The sequence below is a fragment of the Oncorhynchus clarkii genome, chromosome 13, assembly GCF_045791955.1.
Source record: "Oncorhynchus clarkii lewisi isolate Uvic-CL-2024 chromosome 13, UVic_Ocla_1.0, whole genome shotgun sequence".
Lineage (NCBI taxonomy): Eukaryota > Metazoa > Chordata > Actinopteri > Salmoniformes > Salmonidae > Oncorhynchus > Oncorhynchus clarkii.
In genome coordinates, this window is record NC_092159.1 from 42,550,354 (window position 1) to 42,575,995 (window position 25,642).

The 25,642-nt window shown below is 46.5% G+C and overlaps 2 protein-coding genes across 6 annotated transcripts in view; one reads left to right on the top strand and one right to left on the bottom strand.

Annotated features, from left to right (window-relative positions):
• Window positions 1-983: 983 nt before the first annotated feature.
• Window positions 984-25,642, bottom strand: part of LOC139364763 (dedicator of cytokinesis protein 7-like) — a 39,617-nt gene continuing 14,958 nt past the window's right edge. For 2 of the 5 annotated variants that reach the window (XM_071101800.1, XM_071101799.1), the window contains exons 11-46: window positions 25,074-25,204; window positions 23,996-24,089; window positions 23,644-23,806; window positions 19,673-19,790; window positions 18,568-18,638; window positions 18,323-18,461; window positions 18,003-18,104; window positions 17,810-17,896; window positions 17,444-17,675; window positions 17,024-17,188; window positions 16,625-16,800; window positions 14,257-14,358; window positions 13,553-13,639; window positions 12,967-13,062; window positions 12,573-12,713; window positions 12,296-12,409; window positions 11,849-12,019; window positions 11,566-11,705; window positions 11,316-11,485; window positions 10,666-10,814; window positions 10,042-10,224; window positions 9,416-9,542; window positions 9,237-9,318; window positions 8,841-9,072; window positions 8,610-8,762; window positions 7,970-8,229; window positions 7,356-7,548; window positions 7,120-7,263; window positions 6,775-6,921; window positions 4,846-4,971; window positions 4,608-4,697; window positions 4,207-4,443; window positions 3,902-4,045; window positions 3,676-3,782; window positions 3,363-3,542; window positions 984-2,458 (exon numbers count right to left, since the gene is read on the bottom strand). In XM_071101800.1, coding sequence (XP_070957901.1) covers window positions 2,416-2,458; window positions 3,363-3,542; window positions 3,676-3,782; window positions 3,902-4,045; window positions 4,207-4,443; window positions 4,608-4,697; window positions 4,846-4,971; window positions 6,775-6,921; window positions 7,120-7,263; window positions 7,356-7,548; window positions 7,970-8,229; window positions 8,610-8,762; window positions 8,841-9,072; window positions 9,237-9,318; window positions 9,416-9,542; window positions 10,042-10,224; window positions 10,666-10,814; window positions 11,316-11,485; window positions 11,566-11,705; window positions 11,849-12,019; window positions 12,296-12,409; window positions 12,573-12,713; window positions 12,967-13,062; window positions 13,553-13,639; window positions 14,257-14,358; window positions 16,625-16,800; window positions 17,024-17,188; window positions 17,444-17,675; window positions 17,810-17,896; window positions 18,003-18,104; window positions 18,323-18,461; window positions 18,568-18,638; window positions 19,673-19,790; window positions 23,644-23,806; window positions 23,996-24,089; window positions 25,074-25,204 — 5,096 coding nt within the window. In that variant the 3' untranslated portion in view covers window positions 984-2,415. The remainder of the gene's footprint in view (window positions 2,459-3,362; window positions 3,543-3,675; window positions 3,783-3,901; window positions 4,046-4,206; window positions 4,444-4,607; window positions 4,698-4,845; window positions 4,972-6,774; window positions 6,922-7,119; window positions 7,264-7,355; window positions 7,549-7,969; window positions 8,230-8,609; window positions 8,763-8,840; window positions 9,073-9,236; window positions 9,319-9,415; window positions 9,543-10,041; window positions 10,225-10,665; window positions 10,815-11,315; window positions 11,486-11,565; window positions 11,706-11,848; window positions 12,020-12,295; window positions 12,410-12,572; window positions 12,714-12,966; window positions 13,063-13,552; window positions 13,640-14,256; window positions 14,359-16,624; window positions 16,801-17,023; window positions 17,189-17,443; window positions 17,676-17,809; window positions 17,897-18,002; window positions 18,105-18,322; window positions 18,462-18,567; window positions 18,639-19,672; window positions 19,791-23,643; window positions 23,807-23,995; window positions 24,090-25,073; window positions 25,205-25,642) is intronic. The other 3 variants (XM_071101803.1, XM_071101801.1, XM_071101802.1) reach the window with 2 other exon arrangements.
• LOC139423958 (tropomyosin-like) lies at window positions 21,270-23,262 on the top strand. Its single transcript, XM_071175617.1, has 4 exons — window positions 21,270-21,800; window positions 22,443-22,592; window positions 22,702-22,812; window positions 22,922-23,262. Exons 1-4 carry the CDS (start codon window positions 21,495-21,497, stop codon window positions 22,961-22,963), a joined length of 609 nt encoding a protein of 202 aa, XP_071031718.1. The 5' UTR covers window positions 21,270-21,494; the 3' UTR covers window positions 22,964-23,262.

Consider the following 25,642-nt stretch of genomic DNA (forward strand, 5'->3'; position numbering starts at 1 on the left):
GGTCAGGAAGGTGACCAAGAACCCGATGGTCACTCTAACAGAGCTCTAGAGTTCCTCTGTGGAGATGGGGGAACCTTCCAGAAGGAACCATCTCTGCAGCACTCCACTAATCAGGCCTGTAGTAGTGGCCAGACGGAATCCACTCCTCAGTAAAAGGCACACGACAGCCCGCTTGGAGTTTGCCAAAAGGCACCTAAAGACTCTCAGACCATGAGAAACAAGATGCTCTGGTTTGATGAAACCAATATTTTACTCTTTAGCCTGAATATCAAGCGCCACATCTGGAGGAAACCTGGCACCATCCCTACGGTGAAGCATGGTGGTGGCAGCATCATGCTATGGGGATGTTTTTCAGCGGCAGGGACTGGGAGACTAGTCAGGATTGAGGGAAAGATGAATGGAGCAAAGTACAGAGATCCTTGATGAAAACCTGCTTCAGCGCACTCAGGACCTCAGACTGGGGTGAGGGTTCACCTTCCAACAGGAGAACGCAAGGGTGGCTTCGGGACAAGTCTCAATGTCCTTGAGTGGCCCAGCCAGAGCCTGGATTTGAACCCGATCTAACATCTCTGAAGAGACCTGATAATAGCTGTGTAGCAACGCTCCCCATCCAACCTGACAGAGCTTTGAGAGGATCTGCATAGATCTGCAATACAGGTGTGCCAAGCTTATACCGTCATATCCAAGACTCAAGGCTGTAATTGCTGCCAAAGGTGCTTCAACAAAGTACTGAGTAAAGGATCTGAATACTTATGTATATCTCATATTTCCAGGGTTTTTTATTTGATAAATTTGCAAAAATTGATCAAAACCATTTTTTCTTTGACATTATGAGGTATTGTGTGTAGGTTGAAAAGGGAAAAAACAATTTGATCTCTTTTAGAACAAGGCTGTAGCATAACAAATGGTGGAAAAAGTCAAGGGGTCTGAATACTTTCCCAATACATTGTATATTAATCAGCACTGATAAAAGCAGACTAAGATTGAGAGAACATTTTAATAGAAAGCAGTACAAAAAAAAAAATAAACGTGAATAAATACAAAAAGTTGTTATTTTCCTGACTGGTAAAAAAAATTCAGTTTTAGACAAGCCTTGTGAAAATACAATAAACAGAGGAAATACAGTAGTTACAGACGTTGGTACGTAGGTGCGGCAGTGTGAATACAGTATAGTGCAATACAATAAAGGAGACACAGTCCAATACAGTAGTTAAAAAGACCTACATTATATGTTTCCACCAACCACAGGGTTGAAGATTCATTCCAGAACATGTGGAGTGTTTGTCAACACACACACAGAGAGAGAGAGAGAGAGAGAGCGAGAGAGAAAATGTCACTGCCAGTCTAGCAGTGCTCACCATGTGAACATCAGTGATGCGACAGTGTTTTTGGTCAGTGCAGTAAAAAATAACATTTCACAGTGTCACCAGAGTCCATTTGTAAGGCTCCCTTCTCTTCCCAAAGCCACATCTCTCCAACCTACAATGTGTCCATTGTATGTTGATCTAGAGCAGGCGGGCCTCTAATGATCAAAATGTCATACTTCTTCATAATGAATTCCTGTCCTGATACAGGGTGTATGAAAGGGAGAAGTCAGTAGTGAAAGAATGTCAGTTATTTGGTATGAGGATCGTTGGTTACAGAACGACTCCCTGGGAACATTTAATGACTACGTCTGGCAGCAACTGGTCCCCCACCAAAAAAATAATCACACACAAATTCACTAAGGCCACGAAACAGGCCTGCTAGACCACACAGTGTAACCACCCAGGCCCGTCCACAGCAAACATGACACATACACAAGCAAATGGAAAGAAGCCTATATCCTGTGCAGTCGGGGCAAGACACACACTCAAACACAAACCTCCAAGCGCACACATTCAAACGTCGCCCAAAACAAACACACAATTAGGGAAGCGTCTAGGAGCTGTTTTGGATTCTCCAGTTCAGGAAAAGCTACATTTAAACTGAGCGCAGATGAACAGAGAGGGAGAGGCATCATTCTGGGTCCTCCTCAATGCAGAGAGACTCCTCCTGAAAGCTGGTCTATGTAAATTCCCAGGACAAAGAGAGATGGTCCAAACGACTATGTTTACAGTGCAGATAAACTTCCAGTATAAACAGAGGGAGCTTTTCCTATGGGAGTGTGAGAGACAGAGAGAATGGGGGAGGTAGAGCAGAGCAGGAGAGGAAGACAAGAAACGAGTGAGTGAGGCGGGAGAGAGGTGGTATGGGGGGGGGGGGTGGGGTTGGAATAACAAGCTAGGGAGATGGAGGAGGATGGTGTGAGTGTTGAGGAAAGACTGTTGGTGTGTGGAGGGGTGGAGGAGACAGGCAGACCAGCTGAAATCAAGAGTATGTCTCAAGCTCTCGGTTTCCTCTCAGTTTCCTCTGTTGACGAGGTCTGCTGTGCTTTCAACAGTCCCCCCTGCGGAGACTGGACCTACTGAAGGAATTTCTGTGAAGACATAAAAAGATGAAAAGACAGATTAAAATGCTGCTATCTGGATGAGGGTTTTGCAATGTGTGGATGAAGGAGCCTCTTCATTGCTGGTTTGGTGTATGTCATTTTGTGTTCTGGCAGGTGTGGCTGTGCTGTATCTGGCTGTGATTAGAAATCCTCCATCCCTCATATAAGACACGCAGCTGGCTCCAAAAACACCCAGTCAGAAACCAACCAACAATGTGCCAGACGCTTTCCAAAACAGATCTGCTGAGATGATTGAAGCAGCAGCTGCATTGTGTGCGGATGAAGGGGTCCTACTAGTGGTACTCAGTGGGGCGTGATGCATGTTTGTGTGACTACGCGTATGTAAAGTGTCGAGTTTCTACGGTGTTTTTCAAAGCAGAGGCTGGCAGTGGGGTGTTCAAATGGATTAGCTCACAGCGTGTGTGTTTGCATCTGTATGTGTGTTAGACGGTGTCCAGTTACTATTGTGTAGGCTGTAGATGTCAGTGCTCTGTAGAGCTGGATGCACTCATGTTGTGTGTGTGTGTGTGCGTGCGCGGTGTGTCTGTGTATTATGAGTGTGTGTGTCCATGCATATTCATAAGTTTGTGAATCCAGTTTCTTGTACATAGACATGGAATCACTGGTCACTTTATTAATGTTTACTTACTGTTTTACTCATCTTATATGTATATACTGTATTCTACTGTATTTTAGTCAATGCCACTCAGACATTGCTCGTCCTAATATTTACATTTTCTTAATTCCATTCTTTGCCTTTTAGACTTGTGTGTATTGTTGTGAATTGTTAGATCCTACTGCACTGTTGGAGCTAGGAACACCAGCATTTCGCTACACCCGCAATAACATCTGCTAAATATGTGCACGTGACCAATAAGATTTGATTTGTAACCTTTGTGTAGCAGACTGAAGCCCTGCAGCCGGCAGTGTCCTGTAGAGCTGGGGGATCTTGCGGGTGATGAGAGGTCCCAGAGACTCTTTCAGCTTATTGTAGTTCCTCTCCATTTCCTTGTGGTACTCTTTCTGGTCTGGACCAATCAGAGTCTTGTTCTTCCTCAGGGCATCCTCACACCTGCAGGAGAGGAAGGAACACACACACACACAAGGAGTCAAAGTCTGTTCACTGGGTTATTGAACCGTATGTGTGTGTGTGTGTGTGTGTCAGACTGTAGAGTCCATGTACAGGCTTTGTAAGGTGTCATCACCTCTTAGTGAAGTCTTTAAAGCAAAGGCGTAATTTGTTGTGATGACGGTACAGCTTGGGGTCATCAGGAATGTCAGAGAGAAAGACCTGGGCCACCTCCAGAGGGCCCTGAGCGCGAGAGACAGAGAGGGAGTGAAAGAGCGAGAGAGAGAGAGAGAGAGAGAGGGTTACATACACACTCCAACATGTCAAACACACAAGGGGATATTACACAACACACACAGTACCTGGTTGACAGTAGTGCCCACAGAGCCCTGCAGCACCATCTGTAGCATCTTGGCGTCGGCAGGCTCCTGGTGGGTAGCGAAGGCCAGCTCCTGGGTCTTCTTCTGCATGTCCTCTATAGCCACCTCCATGGGCACCAGGATGATCTGGAGAGAAGAGGGGACAGCGATATGATCATGAGCACTGCCTCACTGCTAGTGGATTAAGCTACTGTTATGTACTGTAAAGCTCTATGAGCACCTGGAAAAACACTGCTAACAGTGCTCACCATGTTTCACACTAGTCATACATGTACACAGTGACCCACCTCCTCTTTGTGGATGACGTTGACGCGTGTCTTGATGTAGGGGAAAGCGTGGGACGTGGTGAGGATGGACTTGCGTTTGTACTGCTCGTGCAGGTCCCCGTGGGCGCGCCCGTCCAAGGTGAAGGGGGTGCAGTACATGAAGGTGCGCAGGTTGTAGTTCTTGTCGAAGTAGGTGATCCTCTCCTTCAGCTCGTACGTGTCGAAGAAGGGCTCCACGTAGGTGATCTGGAGGTAGGCCTGACAGACACACAACACATATATTAGCACTGGAGGTAGGCCTGAGAGCCACGCAGATATACAACACATAGATCAGTACCACGGGGTCATTCTTCACGTCCCCATGTGAAAACCGCAACCCAAACCTTCAGTCGTTTCTCTTTCTGAGACTTTGGGCCTTATACCTTATTGGGGTCCAGCTTGTTCTTGTCCACATGGTTGGAGTCCTTGATAATCTCCACCACATCATCTCCAAACCGCTCAGCATAGAACTCCTGAACAAGACGTAGAGAGACATTCAAAAGACTGGTATCAGCTTATAAACACATGATCCAGTGAGTTACAGAAATGATCACTGACGTGTTTGGGTGTAGTATAAATGATTATTTTCTTGTCCTCCTCGTCATTCTCCTCAGACCGTACCTCTAGTCTGTAGGAGATCTCAGCCAGCTTGGTAATAGAGGGCTCCTTGTACACAAACTCCTGCTCATCCAGGTCCCCAAAGCGACAGCCGTAAAAGCCCACCCGGAAGTAGGTCCCAAACATCCTCTACACACTATAGAGATGGGCATGAAAGACAGAGAGGGGGGAGGGGGAAGAATAGGAAAACAGAATACAGAGATTACTTTCAGAGTCCTAAATCGACATGTTACAACCAGGGCTCCATATGCGACAACATATTTTGCTGTGCGACTTGAAGTTTTAATTTGGGGGTGCCTTCGTAAAGTGTTCAGACCCCTTAACCTTTTCCACATTTTGTTACATTACAGCGTTATTCTAAAATGGATGAAATAGATTTCCCCCCTCAAATCTACATACAATACCACATAATGAGACTTCTTGGGTATGACGTTACAAGATAGACACAGCTGTATATGGGGAGTTTCTCCCATTCTTCTCTGCAGATCCTCCCAAGCTCTGTCAGGTTGGATGGGGAGCATCGCTGCACAGTTATTTCCATGTCTGTCCAGAGATGTTCGATTGGGTTCAAGTCCGGGCTCTGGCTGGGCCACTCAAGGACATTCAGAGACTTGTCCCGAAGCCACTCCTGCGTTGTCTTGGCTGTGTGCTTAGGGTCCTGTTGGAAAGTGAACCTTCACCCCATTCTGAGGTCCTGAGCGCTCTGGAGCACGATTTCATCAAGGAGCTCTCTGTACTTTGCTTCTTTCATCTTTGCCTCGATCATGACTAGTCTCCCAATCCCAGCAGCTGAAAAACATCCCCACGGCGTGATACTGCCACCACCATGATTCACTGTAGGAATGGTGCCAGGTTTCCTCCAAACGTGATGCTTGGCATTCAGGCCAAAGAGTTCAATCTTGGCTTCATCAGACCAGAGAATCTTGTTTCTGATGGTCTGAGAGTCTTTAGGTGCCTTTCTACAAACTCCAAGCAGGCTGTCATGTGGCTTTTACTGAAGAGTGGCTTCCATCTGGCCACTCTTCAATAAAGTGGCATGTTGCAGAGATGGCTGTCCTTCTGGAAGGTTCTCCCATCTCCACAGAGGAACTCTGGAGCTCTGTTAGAGTGACCATCGGGTTCTTGGTCACCTCCCTGACCAAAGTCCTTCTCCCCCAATTGCTCAGTTTGGCCGGGTGGCCAGCTATAGGAAGAGTCTTGGTGGTTCCAAACTTCTTCCACTTAAGAATGATGGAGCCACTGTGTTCTTTTGGACCTTCAATGTTGCAGAACTTTTTTGGTACCCTTCCCCGGGAACATCAGTGCTACCAAATACATTTTTTAATTTAGAGCCCCAGTTAAAACATTGAAACCATATGCTACCACAGCAACCAGTAAATACGCCCCAGAGAGTTGGAGCCAGTCAATCTTGTGCAACTGTTTTACACAACTATGTATTGGTTAAGTGTGTGAAAGTGTGAATGCAATACTGTGGTTTGAAAAAGTGTTGGGGAGAGTTTTATTACATTTCACTCACCAGTTAGGAAACATCATCCAGAAAAGACAGGAAAGGCAGGGAAACCACAGGGAAGAGAAATCAAATATTATTGTTTAAATGCAATTATAAACTGGGTGGTTTGAGCCCTAAATGCTGATTGGCTGACAGCTGTGGTATATCAGACCCAATACCATGGGTATGACAAAACATGCATTTTTACTGCTTTAATTACATTGGTAAGCAGATTATAATAGCAATAAGGCACCTCGGAGTTTGTGGTATATGGCCAATATACCACGGCTAAGGGCTGTATCCAGGCACTCCGCTTTGCGTCGCGCATAAGAACAGCCCTTTGCCGTGGTATATTGACCATATACCATACCGCAGCGTGCCTTATTGCTTAAATAAACTTAATATCCGTTAAGTTACACAAACAAACAGCATATTTACTTTACCTCCCATCCAGAACTCTGGTTGTAGATTTTGTTAAAGGCGTCCTGCAACTTTCCATGGACAGTAGCCAGCTTCTTGAAGTCTCTGTTGGCCTCGTGGACCGGGAGTAGGATCTTATACACCTCGTTGATGGCCTCGTACATGGAAGCCTGCAGGGGAGATACAGTATGAAACAGTGAGAGGACAGTGAGAAGTCTACCTACAATTCATATATACATGACAAAAACCTGGCTTTCTCTATGTGAACATACAGCTCTGACTATTTACTAGGTGGCTCAAAGAGAGATTCAAAAGTTATTTATCACGTATTTAAGGATATCTCAATGTAAAGAAGATCTGAGTAATACCATGTGGAAGGAGGTTGCAGCTTGCTCCAGCAGCCCCACCAGCCCCACCTCGCTGAAGTACTTCCCCGCACAGATACCCTCCTCCTCCGGGGACAGGATGTCATCAGACACCGCTGACTCCTCCAGAACATTAGACGAGATGTGCTACAGCAGGTAAGGGACATAACAGTCAGGAAAAGACTAAGGTTTTGGAGGTATACTATAAATGGACAGGAAAACACACACACACTCCTGACCTGGAAGGTGACACAGCCAATGGGCAGGTAGCGGCAGTCCTCCAGCATGTTGAGGTACTCTGCCACCAGGGCGGCGCTGTGCACCAGGCAGTGGGCTGCCTCCGCGTGGTTCCCTCTCTCCGAGTGCTTCCCCGCCATGTTCTGCAGCCACGTCAGGCGCAGGTCAGGGGAGTTCTGGTAGCCCTTAGCGATCCTGAGGGTGGGGGGTGGGGGAGAAAGACTGAAAATCAGGGCGGTAAATAGCTAATGCAATCCAAGCCGGGGCAGCAGGAAGCCTAGTGGTTAGAGCGTTGGGCCAGTAACCCGAAAGGTTGCTGGATCGAATCCCCGAGCTGACAAGGTAAAAATCTGTCGTTCTGCCCCTGAGCAAGGCAGTTAACCCACTGTTACCCGGGCGCTGAAGACGTGGATGTCGATTATGGCAGCCCCCCTGCACCTCTCTGATTCAGAGGGGTTGGGTTACATGCAGAAGACACATTTCAGTTGAAGGCATTCAGTTGTACTGACTTGGTATCCCCCTTTCCCTTTGGATTTCTCTTTACTGAGTTTGTGGATGTGAATGTGTTTGAGAGAAAATGGTTGTGCCGATGAGACAGCTGTTGAATGTGTAATACCTGTACATGAGATCAATGAGCATCTCAGGGTCCTGCTGGTGCTCCTTCATCTTGACTGTGTCAGTCAGAATCATGTGCAGATTGAAGACCAGATCCTGGACCTGTTCTGGGAACGGGGAGTCCCGTAGCTCCAGGTCCTCCTCTGCGTAGGTCAGGATGGTTTTTAGGGAACGTCGGAGGTGCTCCTCATTGAAGTTCTGAGATGTCCCCACCAGGGAGGACAGGGACATGGTGACCTGCATCTTCACCCGGGCAAAGTTCTACACCAGAGAGAGGATGAGTCAATACTCCAGACTACAGAAGGGATGTGACCAATACAGAATTCCACAACATGGCAGTTGATGGTGTTGAGACTGAACTGGAACCATCTTTACTTCTATTCTTATTGTTGTTGCATCGTTGACAGGTGAACCTGCAAGTAAGCATTTCATTATAACGCATACACCACCTGTATCCTGTGCACAGGACAAATATACTGGATTTGATTTGTATTATTGTGGGAAGATCTTAGCCTGGAAATCCATACTGAATTCACACTTCCTTTCATTTATTGTTTCACTTCATAACAGTTAAACGGAGTGTGAATGCAGTTTTGTCTTTCCAGGCTATGACACGCTTCTTCTGTATGAGTGAGACTCACGTTGCCGATCTCAAAGTTCTGCCTCATCAGCAGGTAGAGGGAGGCGGAGGCTTGACTCCGGACAGAGCCCACACTGCTGCTGCAGTGGCGGAGGAGACGCAGACACAGGTCAGCACACAGCTCTGTGTCCTCCTCAAACAGCATCTCTGGGAACTACACACACAACCCTTAATCCACACACACACACAAAGACTTTGTGTGTGTAACTAACATACGGGCGCAAACACACACCTTAAATACCAGTCCCCTCTGTGTAGTGAAGCAGTGCTGCAGGAAGAGGGCACTCTGACTCCCTGCCATGCTGTGGAGGAGGACTCTCAACACCCCGCCCAAAACACTCTCCTTCAGCTCCGACGCCAGCACCGTCTTCACTATGATCTCCAGCGTGTCCAGGACGACCAGAGAGGCTTCAGTGGCCAGGTTTCCATCCACCACGGACTCCTGCTCCGTCTCTGTCTTAGTTCTGCAACGAAACAGGGTTTTACAATCCCTCAGACACACAGAAATCCGTACAAACTTCGCTATACAACGTGCCTACACAAATACTGAACACAGACCGTTGATGACAAGTTCTATCGAGTCATTGGTCTACCTCTGCATTAATCTGTGCATATGGCGGGGACCTACTTGTCGACTCGGTCGGTGTTCTGTCTCCAGTGAGTGACGTTCTTCCTCCATCTGACATTCTCATTGCCATATGGACTCCGCTCTGAACAAAAACAAAACATAAGGACACTTGTAACAACCCCAAAGGGACATTGCATGTAGAAAATCTCAAACTATGATGGCCCATCCGGTGCTGGTACCTCTGCAGCGACGGACCATCTCCTGTCGGGCTCCGATGGTTCCCAGTATGGCCTCCTCTAGACGGGCCTTCATGTCCTGAGACTTCTTAAATGTCAGGCTGTTGATACGCTCCAGAGCCTTCTTCCCCTGGGACAACCAATCAGAGATGGAACGGTCAGAACGGCTATAATAGGAGGTATTCAGGTCAGAGTCCAACAGGGGTAACAGGTGAAGGACGAGAGGTGCAGCGGTCTGATCAGTGAGGGGGGACAGAAGTGGTGCCTACCTTGTACTCGAAGCAGGACACCGAGAGGTGCAGCATGTCTGATCAGCGAGGGGGGACAGAAGTGGTGCCTACCTTGTACTCGAAGCAGGACACCGAGAGGTGCAGCAGGTCTGATCAGTGATGGGGGACAGAAGTGGTGCCTACCTTGTACTCGAAGCAGGACACCGAGAGGTGCAGCAGGTCTGATCAGCGAGGGGGGACAGAAGTGGTGCCTACCTTGTACTCGAAGCAGGACACCGAGAGGTGCAGCAGGTCTGATCAGTGAGGGGGGACAGAAGTGGTGCCTACCTTGTACTCGAAGCAGGACACCGAGAGGTGCAGCAGGTCTGATCAGCGAGGGGGGACAGAAGTGGTGCCTACCTTGTACTCGAAGCAGGACACCGAGAGGTGCAGCAGGTCTAGCAGCCTGTTGATCTGCAGCACAGAGAGGTCTGACACCCAGCTCTCCAGCAGCGCAGCATCTGCGTTCTTCAGGACCCACAGGAAAGACACCAGCAGAGTCCTACTGCACTCTGCCGACAGAGAGCTGCACTGACGACCAGCCTGGGAGGGAGATGAACACCCACATTAGGGCTAGGAGTTTTCCCTGATGCCACTTTGCAAACAACGTCACTTTGCATACTACGTCACTTTGCAAACTACGTCACTTTGCAAACTAAGTCACTTTGCAAACTATGTGGATGAGAAAGAGTGTCAGGGGAGCTCATGAGCAGTGAGCCATCTACAGGTAGTGAGGGGTAGTTCAATATGGAGGCTGTCATTAGAAGGCATGCTGTACCCCCTCTGGTGTTGTGGATTTGCCCCATGCTGGTACTGTACCTTAGTGTGGAAGTTTACTACAAAGGATCTCAATAACAGGGGAGGAGGAAAATAAGTTCAATCGTTACCAGGGTTACTGGAGTTACTAAAAATGCCTGAGATATGAAAGCCTAAGGCAGTAAGCTCCACACAGCAGAGGGGGGCTGATGGTTTCTCATTACTCACCACCGTGGGCATGGTGAAGTTGGGGGCTTTGGCATGCGGCAGCGGGGAGCCAGCGATTGCCATGGCGACAGACTGACTGATGGTTCCGTTGTCTGGGTCCCCGTCGTCTTGCATAGCGGGGGCGTGGCGGCCCCGGGCGGGAGAAGTGTCTGACAAACACAGGAACAAAACATACTGCTGATTCTATCAACCTAAGCGAGAGTAACTAACTAGCATGCAATCTCCCACCTCCAATCAGGGTTTAAACACAACGCCACATGGTCAGAGAAGAGGAAGATGATGCTGGTTAACCTACAGCAGGGGTAGGCAACTAGATTAGGCCACGGGACGATTTTTGTCGGAGCGGATGGTTGGGGGGGCCATAACATAATTATAATAATTTATACACTGCAAATTGACCACAACTAAGCCCAAAAAAAGATTGTATTTGAGAATAACAATAATTTCATACCTTGATTATATTGAGACATATCTCTTTTTTATTTGTGGGAATACTTGGGAACAGACTTCCTAAATTCATTCCTGGTGATTGGACAGTCTTTTTTTAATTTAATTTTTAATTTTTTTACAATCCCCCAAAAACTTACTGGACATTTTTGGCACGTGGTCAGCCTGTTGCCGACCCCTGACCTACAGAGTGTCCTTCTCACCTGTGAAGTCATGGAGCTGGGGCAGGGTGTCCATGACGATGGGTATGAGGGGCAGGTAGAGCTGGGCGATGTGGGTTCGCACCTGGGGGTCCGTGTAGCGAGGGTCCGCATCATGACTGCACATCAGAGAGTGGACTGCACTGATGGCCTTCTTATGCAGGAAAAACACCCTGGGGAAGACTGAATGAGTCAGTACGTGCCGTGTGCGTCTAATTGTGTGTGTGTGTGTGTGTGTGTGAAGCCTCCTCACCCCTCCCCATCAGGCTCCAGGATGAGGGATAGTTCAGTCAGCAGCAGGCCAGACAGGAAGTGTTGCTGTCTGAAGGGGACGGAGAGCTCAAACATACTGGCCACACCCTGGTCCTGGTGCATACTGGAGAACGCTGAACCCTGAGAGAGGGAGGGAGATGGATGGATGGTGAGAGGAGGGAGAGGAAGGACTTTCTAGCAAGAGTATTACTACAGATGTCCGCAGATAACAAAGTTGGCCCTTGGTCAAGATCACTGTGTTGCCTAGTAATGAATGGAGCTACCTGGGAGGTGGTGGAGGAGGTGGAGGGGGAGGGCGAAGCGGGGGGGCTGAGGGTGGAGCATGGTAGGTTGAGGGTGACGTAGTGCTCATGGCTGCACACAATGCGGGTGAAGTCCATTCTCAGAGCAGTCAGAGAGCTGGGGTTCTGGGCTGTGTGGAACTTGTTGGCAATCTGACACAGACACACACAGAGAGACATATGGTTCAGGAATGTGTAAGACAACGTATTCAGGGATGGGTTGCAGTAAAAGCAAATGATGTCATGTGTGTTTGTCATTTGTGATGACTGACAGTGGGTGTAAATACTGCCTTGTATTATGGCAGAATAGTGACACTTTCTGTATTCATGTTCGTACGTGCCTGTTTGTAGTAGAACCAGACACTCACTGTCAGAGTGGGTGAGTGGGTGTCTGTGTTTATCAGGACCTGTGTGTGTGTGTGTGTGTACCTGTTTGTAGTAGGAGCGGATGAGGTTGAAGACAAAGCCACGGTCCATGAGAGACAGCAGGTCATTCAGGAAGAAGGCCAGACTGCTGTTCAACCTCTCCACAAGCTCCACATCCTGAGAGAGAGACAGGGAAGGAGGGAGAGAAAGTCCGTCATTAGAGAATATGGGAAGGGCTAAAAGGACAGAAGTTATACTTTGTATTCCCTAAAAAAGGGAAATGTGACTCCTACGCTCTGCAATTACGTTTGTAATGGCCCTTGGGTTGTGGCCACTGTACCTTGTGGTATCGCCCTGCTACATCAGCACTGATAGCCCCCACTAGAGCAGCGATGTCATCCACAAAGCGGTCTGGGAAGCGCTGGCGTCTGGGAAGGTCTATCCGGGAGGACAGGAACAGGTGGTGGGACATACTCTTCGTCTGGGAGAGGAGGAGAGGGAGGGAGGAAAAGAGGGATCACGGATTGTATCTAATTCTTCAAATGAACACTGGCTATGTAAAACATCACATTCCTTCACGCTTTTCTCTGAATGACAAATTTGACCAACTGTTTCTTAATTTACGGAAATCCATAAACGGTCTGTGTGATGAGGACGAGTGAGTAAGATCAAGATCTCATGAACGATGCCATACAAGACACAACAGTCATCATCCTCATCATTCAGATACGTACCATGAGCTGGAAGAAGAACCAGGCCTGTTGCAGTGCTGCCTCCCTCACTGTGCTGGTGCTCACCACCCACTGTAGTGCCAGCTCCTCATGGAGCAGCTACACCAGTTAGTAAACAGGATCAGAGAGAAACACCCAGGCAGAGCGCAGTACACCACGGTTAGCAACACAGTGGCTAACGCAGGAAAAGCTAGCTGAAATACCCAGGTAAAAATGTGAATGTGTTGAAAATACTGAGCTAACACCAGTACCATACAATCTCTCATAAAAAGGTAGGGCTGTCTGTCTGCTAACAAACACACAGTCTTAACACTAATATTGTAGAACACTAACAGGTCTTATAAATGTAGGCTTATTCAATAACAAACTTTACTCATACCTGGCTTTGATGACTGTGTCAACATTCAAAAGCTGATGCAATAAACAACTACTTATCTCGCTCTCTCACACACACACAGAGACACACACACTTACAATATGAACTGATAAGCACCTGTGTGTGTGTGTTACACATACTGACAAACACAGCATGGATGAGGACGGACAAGGGTGTTAATATCGTGTTTTAGACAGTGTATGACAACGGTACCTTCTTGGCAATCTGTCTTGTTGGAGCTGAACAGAAGGTGGCGCTGTCCACAAAGGCAGACATGCGATTGCAGCCACGATCACTTGCCTGACAAGAGTAGCGGAGCGATGGAAACACAGTGATGAAGACGAAGAGCAGGAGTCAGCAAGGTGGAAAAAGATGAATGAAAAATACAAGAAATGTGATGGATGGCTAGAGGACTTCCTGGACTCAATTGACTAGCTTGGATATAACTGACGTTAGTGCCAATTGAGGTTCAGATGTCCCATGCGGTTGGTAGGATGAAATGTGAACCTAGTGAAAACCATAATTGTGAATAACGAGGCTGAGTCGAGCTTAGCCAAGGAGGGCGAAAAGGAACAGACCAATGACAGACAGACAGACAGCTGACAAAACGGACCGTAGACAAACGCACTGCGCAGCAGCCACATAGGAGTGGAGGAGGGAAGGGCAGCGAGGAGGGTGTTTGTTGGGTACGGGGTGAACATGGGGTTTGTTCTGGTGGCCAAAGCGTTACAGAATGTTCAGATAGAAATGTATCGGGTAGAACAGACGCCATTGGCTCGTGTAGAATAGGGAACCACGTCCGCTCTAGTCGATATACTTCTCTCTGCAACGTTCTGAACAATTCTCGTTACTGAATGAACCGGCACCCATGGTGGAGGGGTAGGTAGTTGAAGGTAGGGAAGGAGGGTTGTTGGCACCTGCTTGAGCTCACAGGTGAAGTTGGGGTTCCGGCGTAGCACAGCTCTGGAGCCCCCGGGGGCATAAGCAGAGTTTACCCAGGAGTGGGAGCGGTCTATCCCCTGAACATCATATCACATCAGCCACCACACCGACACACAGGCAGCCACAGGCCATGGGGGAAAGAGGGAGCGAAGGAAGGTTAGGGAGGGTGGGAAGGAGGGGTGGAGACTAGGGTCAAATGAGAAAGAGAGCGAGAGAGAGAGAGAGACGGGGGGGGGGGGTAGCAAGGGATAGAACACAGAGGGCCAGACAGACATAGGCACATCACATGATTGCATAATTGACAACAGCGGTGGAATCAACCAACCATTGGCACAGACAGACAGGAATCACAGGCATGCATATCAAGATACGACACTGGAGTGCCACTACAGGAGGACGAGGGGAGTCTGATTGTATGTTTATTCACAGGAAACACATCGGACAGACATTCCGCGTACATTTAAACAGCCAGAATGCCATTTAACCCCAATTTGAGTAAGTGTCTACGTTTAGACTGGAAGAGGCAGCAACACTATCATAAGCACACAGATAACATATTCAGGAGTTCGTCACATAGTGCCTTTGCTTCCCCAACTAGAGAAGAAACGGAACAGGTTGTATTTACAGTGCCTAGACAGGACAGGTTGTATTTACAGTGCCTAGACAGGACAGGTTGTATTTAAAGTACCTAGACAGGACAGGACAGGTTGTATTTACAGTGCCTAGACAGGACAGATTGTATTTAAAGTACCTAGACAGGACAGGACAGGTTGTATTTACAGTACCTAGACAGGACAGGTTGTATTTACAGTACCTAGACAGGACAGGTTGTATTTACAGTACCTAGACAGGACAGGTTGTATTTACAGTACCTAGACAGGACAGGTTGTATTTACAGTACCTAGACAGGACAGGTTGTATTTACAGTACCTAGACAGGACAGGCTGTATTTACAGTACCTAGACAGGACAGGCTGTATTTACAGTACCTTGACAGGACAGGCTGTATTTACAGTACCTAGACAGGACAGGCTGTATTTACAGTACCTAGACAGGACAGGACAGGCTGTATTTACAGTACCTAGACAGGACAGAACAGGTTTTATTTACAGTACCTAGACAGGACAGAACAGGTTTTATTTACAGTACCTAGACAGGACAGAACAGGTTTTATTTACAGTACCTAGACAGGACAGAACAGGTTGTATTTACAGTACCTAGACAGGACAGAACAGGTTGTATTTACAGTACCTAGACAGGACAGGACATGTATTTACAGTGCAGAACAGGTTGTATTTACAGTACCTAAACAGGACAGAGGACAGAACAGGTTATATTTACAGTACCTAGACAGTCCAGAACAGGTTGTATTTACAGTAAATACAACCAACAAACACCCAAGACAGAGGACAGAACAGGTTGTATTTATAGTACCTAAACAGGACAGAGGACAGAACAGGTTATATTTACAGTACCTAGACAGGACAGAACAGGCTGTATTTACAGTACCTAGACAGGACAGAACAGGCTGTATTTACAGTACCTAGACAGGACAGAACAGGTTGTATTTACAGTACCTAGACAGTCCAGAACAGGTTGTATTTACAGTACCTAGACAGGACAGAGGACAGAACAGGTTATATTTACAGTACCTAGACAGGACAGGACAGGCTGTATTTACAGTACCTAGACAGGACAGAACAGGTTGTATTTACAGTACCTAGACAGGACAGAGGACAGAACAGGTTATATTTACAGTACCTAGACAGGACAGGCTGTATTTACAGTACCTAGACAGGACAGAACAGGTTTTATTTACAGTACCTAGACAGGACAGAACAGGCTGTATTTACAGTACCTAGACAGGACAGAACAGGTTGTATTTACAGTACCTAAACAGGACAGAGGACAGAACAGGTTATATTTACAGTACCTAGACAGTCCAGAACAGGTTGTATTTACAGTAAATACAACCAACAAACACCCAAGACAGAGGACAGAACAGGTTGTATTTACAGTAAATACAACCAACAAACACCCAAGACAGAGGACAGAACAGGTTGCATTTACAGTACCTAGACAGGACAGAGGACAGAACAGGTTGTATTTACAGTACCTAGACAGGACAGAGGACAGAACAGGTTGTATTTACAGTACCTAGACAGGACAGAGGACAGAACAGGTTGTATTTACAGTACCTAGACAGGACAGAGGACAGAACAGGTTGTATTTACAGTGCCTAGACAGGAAAAAGGCAATGTCTAACATAGCTGTATTACCGGAGAGGAGCCAATGCGAGAACTCAAATCAATACAATTTGATTTGTATTGGAGGTAGAACTGACCTTGCTGCCGATGATCCTCTGCACCTCCTCGTCAGGTGACGTGGGGGTGCTGGCCAGGTCAGGGTTGGAGTTACTGATGCTCTTGGAGCGGGCCAGGTGCAGGGTGCTGGGGCGGGCCGTTGCCCTGGACAATGTGGCGTACTGGATGGGCAGCTCGTAGGCCGGGGTGGCACCCCCTGGTCAGGGAGAAGAGGAGGACACTGATGCCAAAATACACACTTATGCTCATTTTAGTAGTTGAGTGAGAATTCTCCAACCACAAGGTTAAATGAATCACACCCAAGCACATCAGACATATGGATATATTAAAATACTCTTCCTTGAAAGCATTGGGACTACATCATTAAAGCTGGTGTGGAGATATAGTGAATCTTCATTGTCTGCTGTTCCATTCCTCACCAGTAGGGGGCATGGCAGGCTCAGCAGTGGGCAGGTGGAAGCAGTAGTGGATGTAGGAGGCCAGAAGGTTGTTCCTGCCATGCTGGTCCTGGTTCCCCTCCAGGTTCTTATGGATCTGGTTGACCAGCAGGGACATGGCCTCGAACGCTGCACGGCCCAGGTTCACTGAGAGATGGGAATGGGGAAAAAGAGGCAGAGATCACACATGGGTTTGCACTTTTGGGAAAGTTCCATTTATTACATTGTACAAGGCAAGCTCAATCGAGCGTAGACATAAAATATTTGAAAAATGTATCCTAGACCTGGGAGAAATATTTGACCAGGAGTGTTTCTGCGGGAGAGATGAGGATCTTGAAAGGGCGATGAGGGATGAGTCAATCTAAGATGGCCGCCCTCTGTAAAGTCGGCAAAGCCACTCACCGATCTGTCCTGCGATGACGGGCGGGTGGACGATGAGCAGGATGAGTTTGGAGAGCAGCTGGTGGAGGAAGCGGACGCAGGTGTCGAGTAGCGCCCCCCGCAGGCCGGTCATGCTGGCCTTCAGCTCACCCTCCACGTTGGCCTCACTGATGATACAGTCCTTCAGACGGAACGGGAACGAGTACTCCTCCAGGACGTAACACAGGGTGAAGAACTTATCCAGGTGGGGGTCCTAAGAGACAAAGTCACATGGGGGGGGGGGTAATTCATTTAATTTACAATCCCATTGACTAGAGTATTAGAGAAAGTGAGGTAAAGAGAGAGAGAGGAGAGAAGTGAGAGAGAGAGAGAGAGAAAGAGAGTTACCTGAGTGTGAACTGAGGAGGCAGCTGTCACCTCCACATTGAACACCTGCTTGTGATTATCCACCCACTTCATGCCTGGAAGCTGCACCTGCAATACACACACATTACCTACATCAAAACTCAGCCACACACAGACTAAGCATACAAACTTGTGAGTTCATGAGAACTGAGCATGCATGTGCTCGCACACTTACGTCAGGGGTGAGGACGGAGTAGCTGGGTGGTGGTTTCTCCACAGAGACCGGCAGACTGAAGGAACCGGTCCGCAGGCGGCCATGTTGCATCAGAGGAATCCACTGTGGACAGACAATTTAATGCACATTATTACATCACTCATAAATAAAAGACACAGCACAGCCAATCACTGATGACACTTCTAGTGTTTCAAAGGCATAAATATTAGTAGCTTGTAACTGAGGTATGTAATGGGTCGGGAGGCACCCTAACTTGGGTCCATAGTTTTCCCTGGTCAGGTAAGTGGAAAAACCTCTGGGTCCCAGTGAAGCGTACTCACGGTGTATCCCACGGGGGTCTCCAGGGGCGTGTTCTGTTTGGGCTGACAGCTGATGTGGTAGAAGGTGAACAGGAGGTGGTGGTTGTCCGTCAGGTTGGCTGGAATCTTCATCTTCACCTCCTCATAGAACTCTGGAGACCTGAGGGGAGAGAGAGAGATATGTGAGAGAGGGAAGGGGAGGAGGAAAGAGACAGAATGAGAGGATGAGCGTAACAGGAAAGGTGTGGAAGGGAACGGGCTCTTACTTGTCATGGTAGATGACGGGTGAATAAGTCTCTGTGAAGAACTCAGCACAGCTGGATTTCCCAAAGATCACCTATTATGATGAGAGGAGACAGTGTTTATTGGATCTATGCCCTTGCACAACCCCCCCCCCCCCCCCCCGCACCACCTTTGCCCTCAGAGCATTCTTGATACACAAGGGAAACTGTTGAGCGTGAAAAACCCAGCAGCGTTGCAGTTCTTGACACACTCAAACAGGTGCCTGGCACCTGCTACTATACTCTGTTCAAAGGCACTTAAATCTTTTGTCTTGCCCATTCACCCTCTGAATGGCACACACACACACACAATCCATGTCTCAACTGTCTATAAACCTAAAAATCTATATTTAACCCGTCTCCTCCCCTCCATCTACACTGTGGATTTCACAATTGACATCAATAAGGGATCAAAGCTTTCACCTGGTCAGTCTGTCATGGCCTAATGTTTTGTAACTCTGTATGTCCATAAAGGAATTTACCAGAATCCTTCTCAGAACTGCTATGTAAATAACATGTCACACTAAATTAAATGTAAGGTTCCTTAGCATTACAGTTGGAAGTCTTCCAGATGAAGTCATTTATAATTAACTGGTTTCTAAACATCATTAATTGACTATTACATTTTTTTGTTTGTTTTACATCTTATGGACTGGGAATCTGTCCAATAGTTGTTTAGAAGTCTCCACAGGGCTCCTTCAATGGATTAGGACATTGTTGCCAGGGACCCAGATTAGATTAGGGTGTGTCCTAAAGGCTCCAATCGGATTAAGAATCCACTGCACTGAACAACACCACAGCTTTTAGACAGGAAGTTAATTCATCAGTAAAACCCTCCTTCAGTTTGTTATAACCATCAAAAAGGTTGGCTGTTTCCAAAAAACAGGAACTAGGGTTACCTACCCCCAACTCAGTTAAACACACTAGACATTCTTGTAGAGTGACCTACTCTTGTGGGCACATCATATTTCACAGCATCAGGTTTTTCTTTGTGAGGGGGACACCATTGTTCTGAGAGCACTGTGTTACAAATCTGTAGAGGTTTCCTGTTTTGTGATTGGCCTGCCTCACCAGTCCACCAATCACTCACCGGCATGGCCAGACTGGGATCCTCTCCTGCCATGAACTGCACCTTGACAGCAATGTTCCTGACTGAGCCCTGCCGACTGCTGAAGTTCAGGCTCTGGGGGTAGATATAGAGCAGGTTCCTGGAAGTGGAGAGGAGGAGGACAAGATGAGGGAGAAGAAAGAAATGTCAGTGAATTTGAATTCCATAATACAACCCGGAAGGCAGAGGAGTCATTACACTGTAGATTCAGCTCAGCTAACCTACACGCTGCGGCTGTCTGCCAACATATCCTCCCTCCTAACTAACGCACGGACCACAGGGAACATGTGTGGTCAAATCAATTCTATCTGGCACGTGACTACAAAAACAGAATATCTAGCCTAAATTAGAGGGTGGTATTAGGTCATTGCTGATTTACTGCAGATTTATAACAAATCAAAAAAGAAATCTTAACAATTAGGCCTATAAAGTGAGAAGGATTGGAAGAGAGAAACCATGTGTTTCGAGGAAGCATGTGTGACCGAGCAGGGTGTGAGTGACCTTCAACTCCTGTCCAAGTCAAACATTTGAAAGAACTTCAGAGCATACCAGTATATTCCAAACCAAAATGTAATTTACTTAGCAAGAACATTGTTCATTTATCTAGTATCCACACACTCACAAACAACACAGAGCAGTGTGACATATTGTCGTGGTCTGATGGTCAGCCCATTATAATACAGTGCCCGGTTGGATAAAACATCTTAAGTGTTTCTCTTAAGGATTTACCTTAAGGAATAATGTTCCCTTACCCAAGATAATTGTTGAATTGCGCTGCATAGAGCCCCTCAAACATTTCCCATAGGTAAGGGCATACTTAAGGGTACTTTAAGGATAGTTTGAAGGCATGTATGGCAGAAACATTATCTGGTTACCATGGAGATGACCCGATTACTGACTGAAGGTCTTGTCAAAGAGCATTTATTTTTGGGAGATTGCAAAATAAAACTTACATTCAAGACGGGAGAAACAAATTGATTCAGAAGATAATTAAACAAGTTTATTTTAGTTACCTTTTTCTCAACTTGTTTCTATTCATTTCTAAACCGTCACGCTAACTTACAGAGTAGGTAGCTAACTAGCCAGCTGGCTTTGTAGCCATTGATTGTGCACCTTCCATTGTTTAGCTAAGTAACTAGCTAGCTGGTTGAGGTTTTCCTTTTGCAACCAGAGCAGAGGAAAACATTCACCTTCACAAGTTCTGTTGACATTGAGATCCATACGGAACGAAGCACTTAAGGGACCTCATGGGCAACATTAACCTTTTCACTTCATTTAAGAGAGAAATTCACTTTAAAATGTTTTGTGCATCTGACTTAAAGTTAAACTTGAGATCTTTTATGCAACCAGGCCCTGGTCCATATCTACCAGGACAAACAGAGACTTGGTTGATGTTAATGTAGGTCATGTGTATTTGACACCTGGAAGCCTGACAGAGTTACTCCAGAGGTTGGGATGAATGCAAAGGTCGGCCTGACTAAGGCCACAGAGCTGATCTCTGATTGGACCACGACTGAGCTAATGTTTCACAGTCATTTTGAACACCCAATATAAAAGAGTCGTATCATTACTGATATCCGATGTGAGATGAAAAAGATACTACAGACCTGAGGCACTTAGACATACAGCTGAGAAAAGGTACCTTTTTAACGACAACTGAGGATCAACAACACCCTTAACAAAGCTTTAAGGCAAACAGGCATAGGAAGGGGCACTGGGCGATTCTCACAAGATTTCGAGTCGATAGTCTCTCTGAAGAGATAAATAAATCATCTCTCTATATAGCCTCTGTCCTCAGGTCAGGATGAGGGCCACACTACTCTGCCTGCTGTGTATGGCCATGTGTTTAACAGGGATCCCAGCCAGCCCCGTCCGGAAGGTCCAGAAGAACAACCAGGCTGCCCCCATTGATGACATGAACGTGCTGATGTACGGCGTGCTGCAGTTCAGCGAGACCCTGCACCACGTCTACGAGAGCACCGATGCCAAGTTCGCTCGGATCGAGAGGTCGCTGAGGAGACATGAGGAGAGGCTGGAGAGGCTGGGCCAGGAGGCAGGCCAGGCCGCAGAGAAGGACAGACAGATGAGACAGGTGCTAGGACAGGTACAGGTGAGGAAACATACTCGTCCTGCTCTGACGAAGGTCTACTGTGAACGGAAACCTGCCAATTCAATTACTGAAATGTGCATAGCTCTAAGTGGGCAGAGGCTTTTTATTCAGTAGAATTTCAATCTTGCACCTTAGCTACTCTGTCAGGTGTACTTTAGATGTATCTATTTACTGGAGAAAACACACCCAGTCAGACACCTCAAACTAACTCTGACAGTGTCATCAATTGGTAGAGGGTTAAGCACTTAAAATGATGATCAATTTGTGGATTTCACTCCAGAGCGACAGGGCAGACAGAGATAACCCTACTTTGCCAACAATCTGAAATCCCAGTCAGTCAGATAAGCTCTATTCCTCTGGGCTCCAACAGGGAGAGAGAACAGCTGAACAGACACCATTGGCTATTTGGCTGAATGGGCCAATAACTGCCATGAACCTGAGCACTCAATTAAGTGGCTAGCTATTCAACATAAACACAGAGCCATGTACATGTTCGTTTTGTTTACTCAATATAGATCCTAATGTTCTGAGAACAGAGAATGGCATTGGCCAGCCAGTGTATGTTGAGGCCAAGGCAGTTTGAGCAGCTGGTCTGAGATCAGTGGGAGGGAGAGGATTTAAAGCCAGATGCTCTTTTCCAAGGGCCAGATGGCTGGGCTGCAGTCAGAGGCTGAGGAGGCCGAGGGCAAGGTGGCCCGGGTGGAGCAGGAGGAGGGGGATCTTAGGACCAAGGTGATCAACCTGGAGACATACCTTCAGAACTACCCCCCCAACAGCATACAGGAATTAAAGGTAAGGCACACTTCTCAATCACACACAGATTACGCCAAACAATCCAATGCCAACACACTCAATCTGTTCTATTCCATTCATAAATTCAGATGTGCGTGTGTGTTTTCAGGATAGAGCGTTAAAACACTCCAGTGTTCTGGAGGGCCTGCTAACATGGACACAGTTCCAAAAACAGAGCATTGAGAGTCAGAACCAACAGTTGACCAAGCTACAGAAACTGGTGTGTATAATAGCTGAACATAGTTTGAAAAATGCTAAATAGAATCTGCCCATGATTGGTGTAGTGATGGACGCCGTGTATGACGAAGTTTGCTTTGTTTTTATTTCAGAGTGAAGCCAGGAGACAGCCAGTCCTTAGTCACATCGCCTGATGGTTCCACTGAATCTTAACACCAGCTACTGTAGCTAATACACTCCATGACTTTACCCTGGTGCATAAATACCGTCTACTCGTTCAACCATAATTCACACAGAACAAACATTCCCACCCAATAAACAGAATTACAATAACATGATATATTTATACCACTGTATTATATTTCCGAATACAATTAATTGTGTTCAACACAAGCCCTTTTTTTATTGTACATGTTCTTTATTTTAATTCTAATTCATTCTTACTGCTGTCATATTGTATATTTTGTGTGCAAATAAAAATCTGCAAATATCATTTCTGATCTGTGGTGTTTATGCAGCACATGACATGTAAAATCTATGTATGATCTATGACAGTGTATGAGAGTCTACTGACCTGTAGGTGGTGTGAGGTGTGTAGACTGACCTGTAGGTGGTGTGAGGTGTGTAGACTGACCTGTAGGTGGTGTGAGGTGTGTAGACTGACCTGTAGGTGGTGTGAGGTGTGTAGACTGACCTGTAGGTGGTGTGAGGGGTGTAGACTGACCTGTAGGTGGTGTGAGGGGTGTAGACTGACCTGTAGGTGGTGTGAGGGGTGTAGACTGACCTGTAGGTGATATAAGCGGTGTAGACTGACCTGTAGGTGGTGTGAGGGGTGTAGACTGACCTGTAGGTGATATAAGCAGTGTAGACTGACCTGTAGGTGGTGTGAGGGGTGTAGACATAGCGGGCAGGGAACTCCAGCACCTCCTTGGTGGGGCGCACCCTCAGGTCAGGGTAGGGCTTGACATGGAGCAGCTCAGGAGACAGGCAGTAGTGAGGAGAGTCTGGGGCTGGAGAGATGTCTATCTTCAACTGGGCTAGGGACAGAAGGAGCAGGAAGAGAGAAAAAAACAAGGTTACACCTGTGAACATAAAATATATTCTCTATTCCTATAGGAAACTTGTGCAGGTAATTACATATAAACATTTGTGTGTGTGTGCTGTGCATGTCATCCAGAAACTTGTAGAGGTTTTCATCAATTAGCCTGTCCCCCTCCTATAGGTACCTGTGACAGGTCTCAGTCTGCGTAGGACAGAGGATGGTCTGCGCATGTCTGCCAGAAACTTGTAGAGGTCTTCATCACTCAGCCTGTCCCCCTCCTACAGATACAGAGATCATAGTATATCAGCACACAGACACATCTGAGACAGGTTACAGTGACTATAACAAGTATTCATATCCAATGGATTTCTTCACATTTTATTGTTATAAAGTGGGATTAAAATAGAGAAAATACTCTGCAATGTCAAAGTAGAAGATCATTTATATTTGTATACGATTTTATGAAAAATATATCTTGATTAAATCAGTATTCACCCTGAGTCAACACATGTCAGAAACACCTTTGGCAGCAATTACAGCTGTGCGTCTTTTTGAGTAAGTCTAAGAGCTTTGCACATCTTGGTTGGGAAATATTTGCCCATTATTCTTTTCCTTCAAGCTAATTGCTAGATAGCACTTTTTTCAAGTCTTGCATTACATTTTCTAGGAGATTTAAAGGGATAGTACAATATTTTGGCACGCCAGCCATTAAACTCTGTTTTAAAATCACAATTGGCCTTCATGGTGAAAACCCTGAGTGGTTTCCTTCCTCTCCAGCAACTCAGTTGGGAAGGATGCCTGTATCTTTGTCATTACTGAGTGTTTTGATAAACCCTCCAAAGTGTAATTAACAACGGAATATTCCTCTTTGTGGTTGAATCTGTGCTTGAAATTCACTACGTGACTAAGGGACCTTACAGATAATAAATAGTATGTGTGGGGTACAGAAATGAGGTTGTCAATCAAAAATCATGTTAACCCCTATTATTGCACACAGTGAGTCCATACCACTTATTATATGATCTGTTAAGCACATTTTTACTCCTGAAATGATTTAGGCTTGCCATAACAAAGGGGGTGAATACTTAGATAACCAAGTCATTTTATTTACTTGTCAACATTTATAACATTTCAATCCCAATTTGTAACGCAACAAAATGTTTTAAAAAATCCTGGTGGGATGAATACTTATCAGAGGCACTGTACACCTGGGTAGCACACACACACACACACACACACACACACAAAACATTCTGACTGACCTGTTTGAAGAAGTTGGTGACTGTGAGAGTGGCTGGACGGAAGGTGGCAAAGTTACACATGTCCTCTCCTACACTCATCCGCTCAAACCCTTTCTTCTTTCTCTCGTTCCATGTTCCATGGCCTTTCCGCTCTGACAAAAAGACAAGTCATACGTTTAGAGATGAAATAACAATTATTACATACTCATTATGAAATTGTGACACTTTTGTTATATCCACAATTCAACAAGAAGTGTCTGAGTGTGACTGCTGTAAGGAATTCCAACATGTATTTCCAAGTGTATATTAAGAGAGAACCTGTCAGTCCCTCCAAGATTCTACGATCGCATAATTCGATGCAAAAATCAACCAATCAGCGCATATTATGCGAGAGCTCGCAATTTTGACCAATTCCCGCATAAAAGGGGTCCAATCAAAAGCGGTTTCTTAATTTTTAACCAATTACTGCACTGTTACCGTGGAAAATGGCCCAATCCAACCACACGCCAACAAAGTTTTCCCCCCCTGGCCTGTCAGCGTATTCACGTGCAAAGATGATGGGTGATTGTTGATGGCTGACAGGCAGTACA

Bases quoted from the DNA above. Each gene is read 5' to 3' on its own strand.
- LOC139423958 (XM_071175617.1), top strand. From the start codon at position 21,495: ATGAGGGCCACACTACTCTGCCTGCTGTGTATGGCCATGTGTTTAACA. The intron at 21,801-22,442 runs GTGAGGAAACAT...CTCTTTTCCAAG, and splicing joins AGGTGCTAGGACAGGTACAG to GGCCAGATGGCTGGGCTGCA. The intron at 22,813-22,921 runs GTGTGTATAATA...TTTTTATTTCAG, and splicing joins TGACCAAGCTACAGAAACTG to AGTGAAGCCAGGAGACAGCC.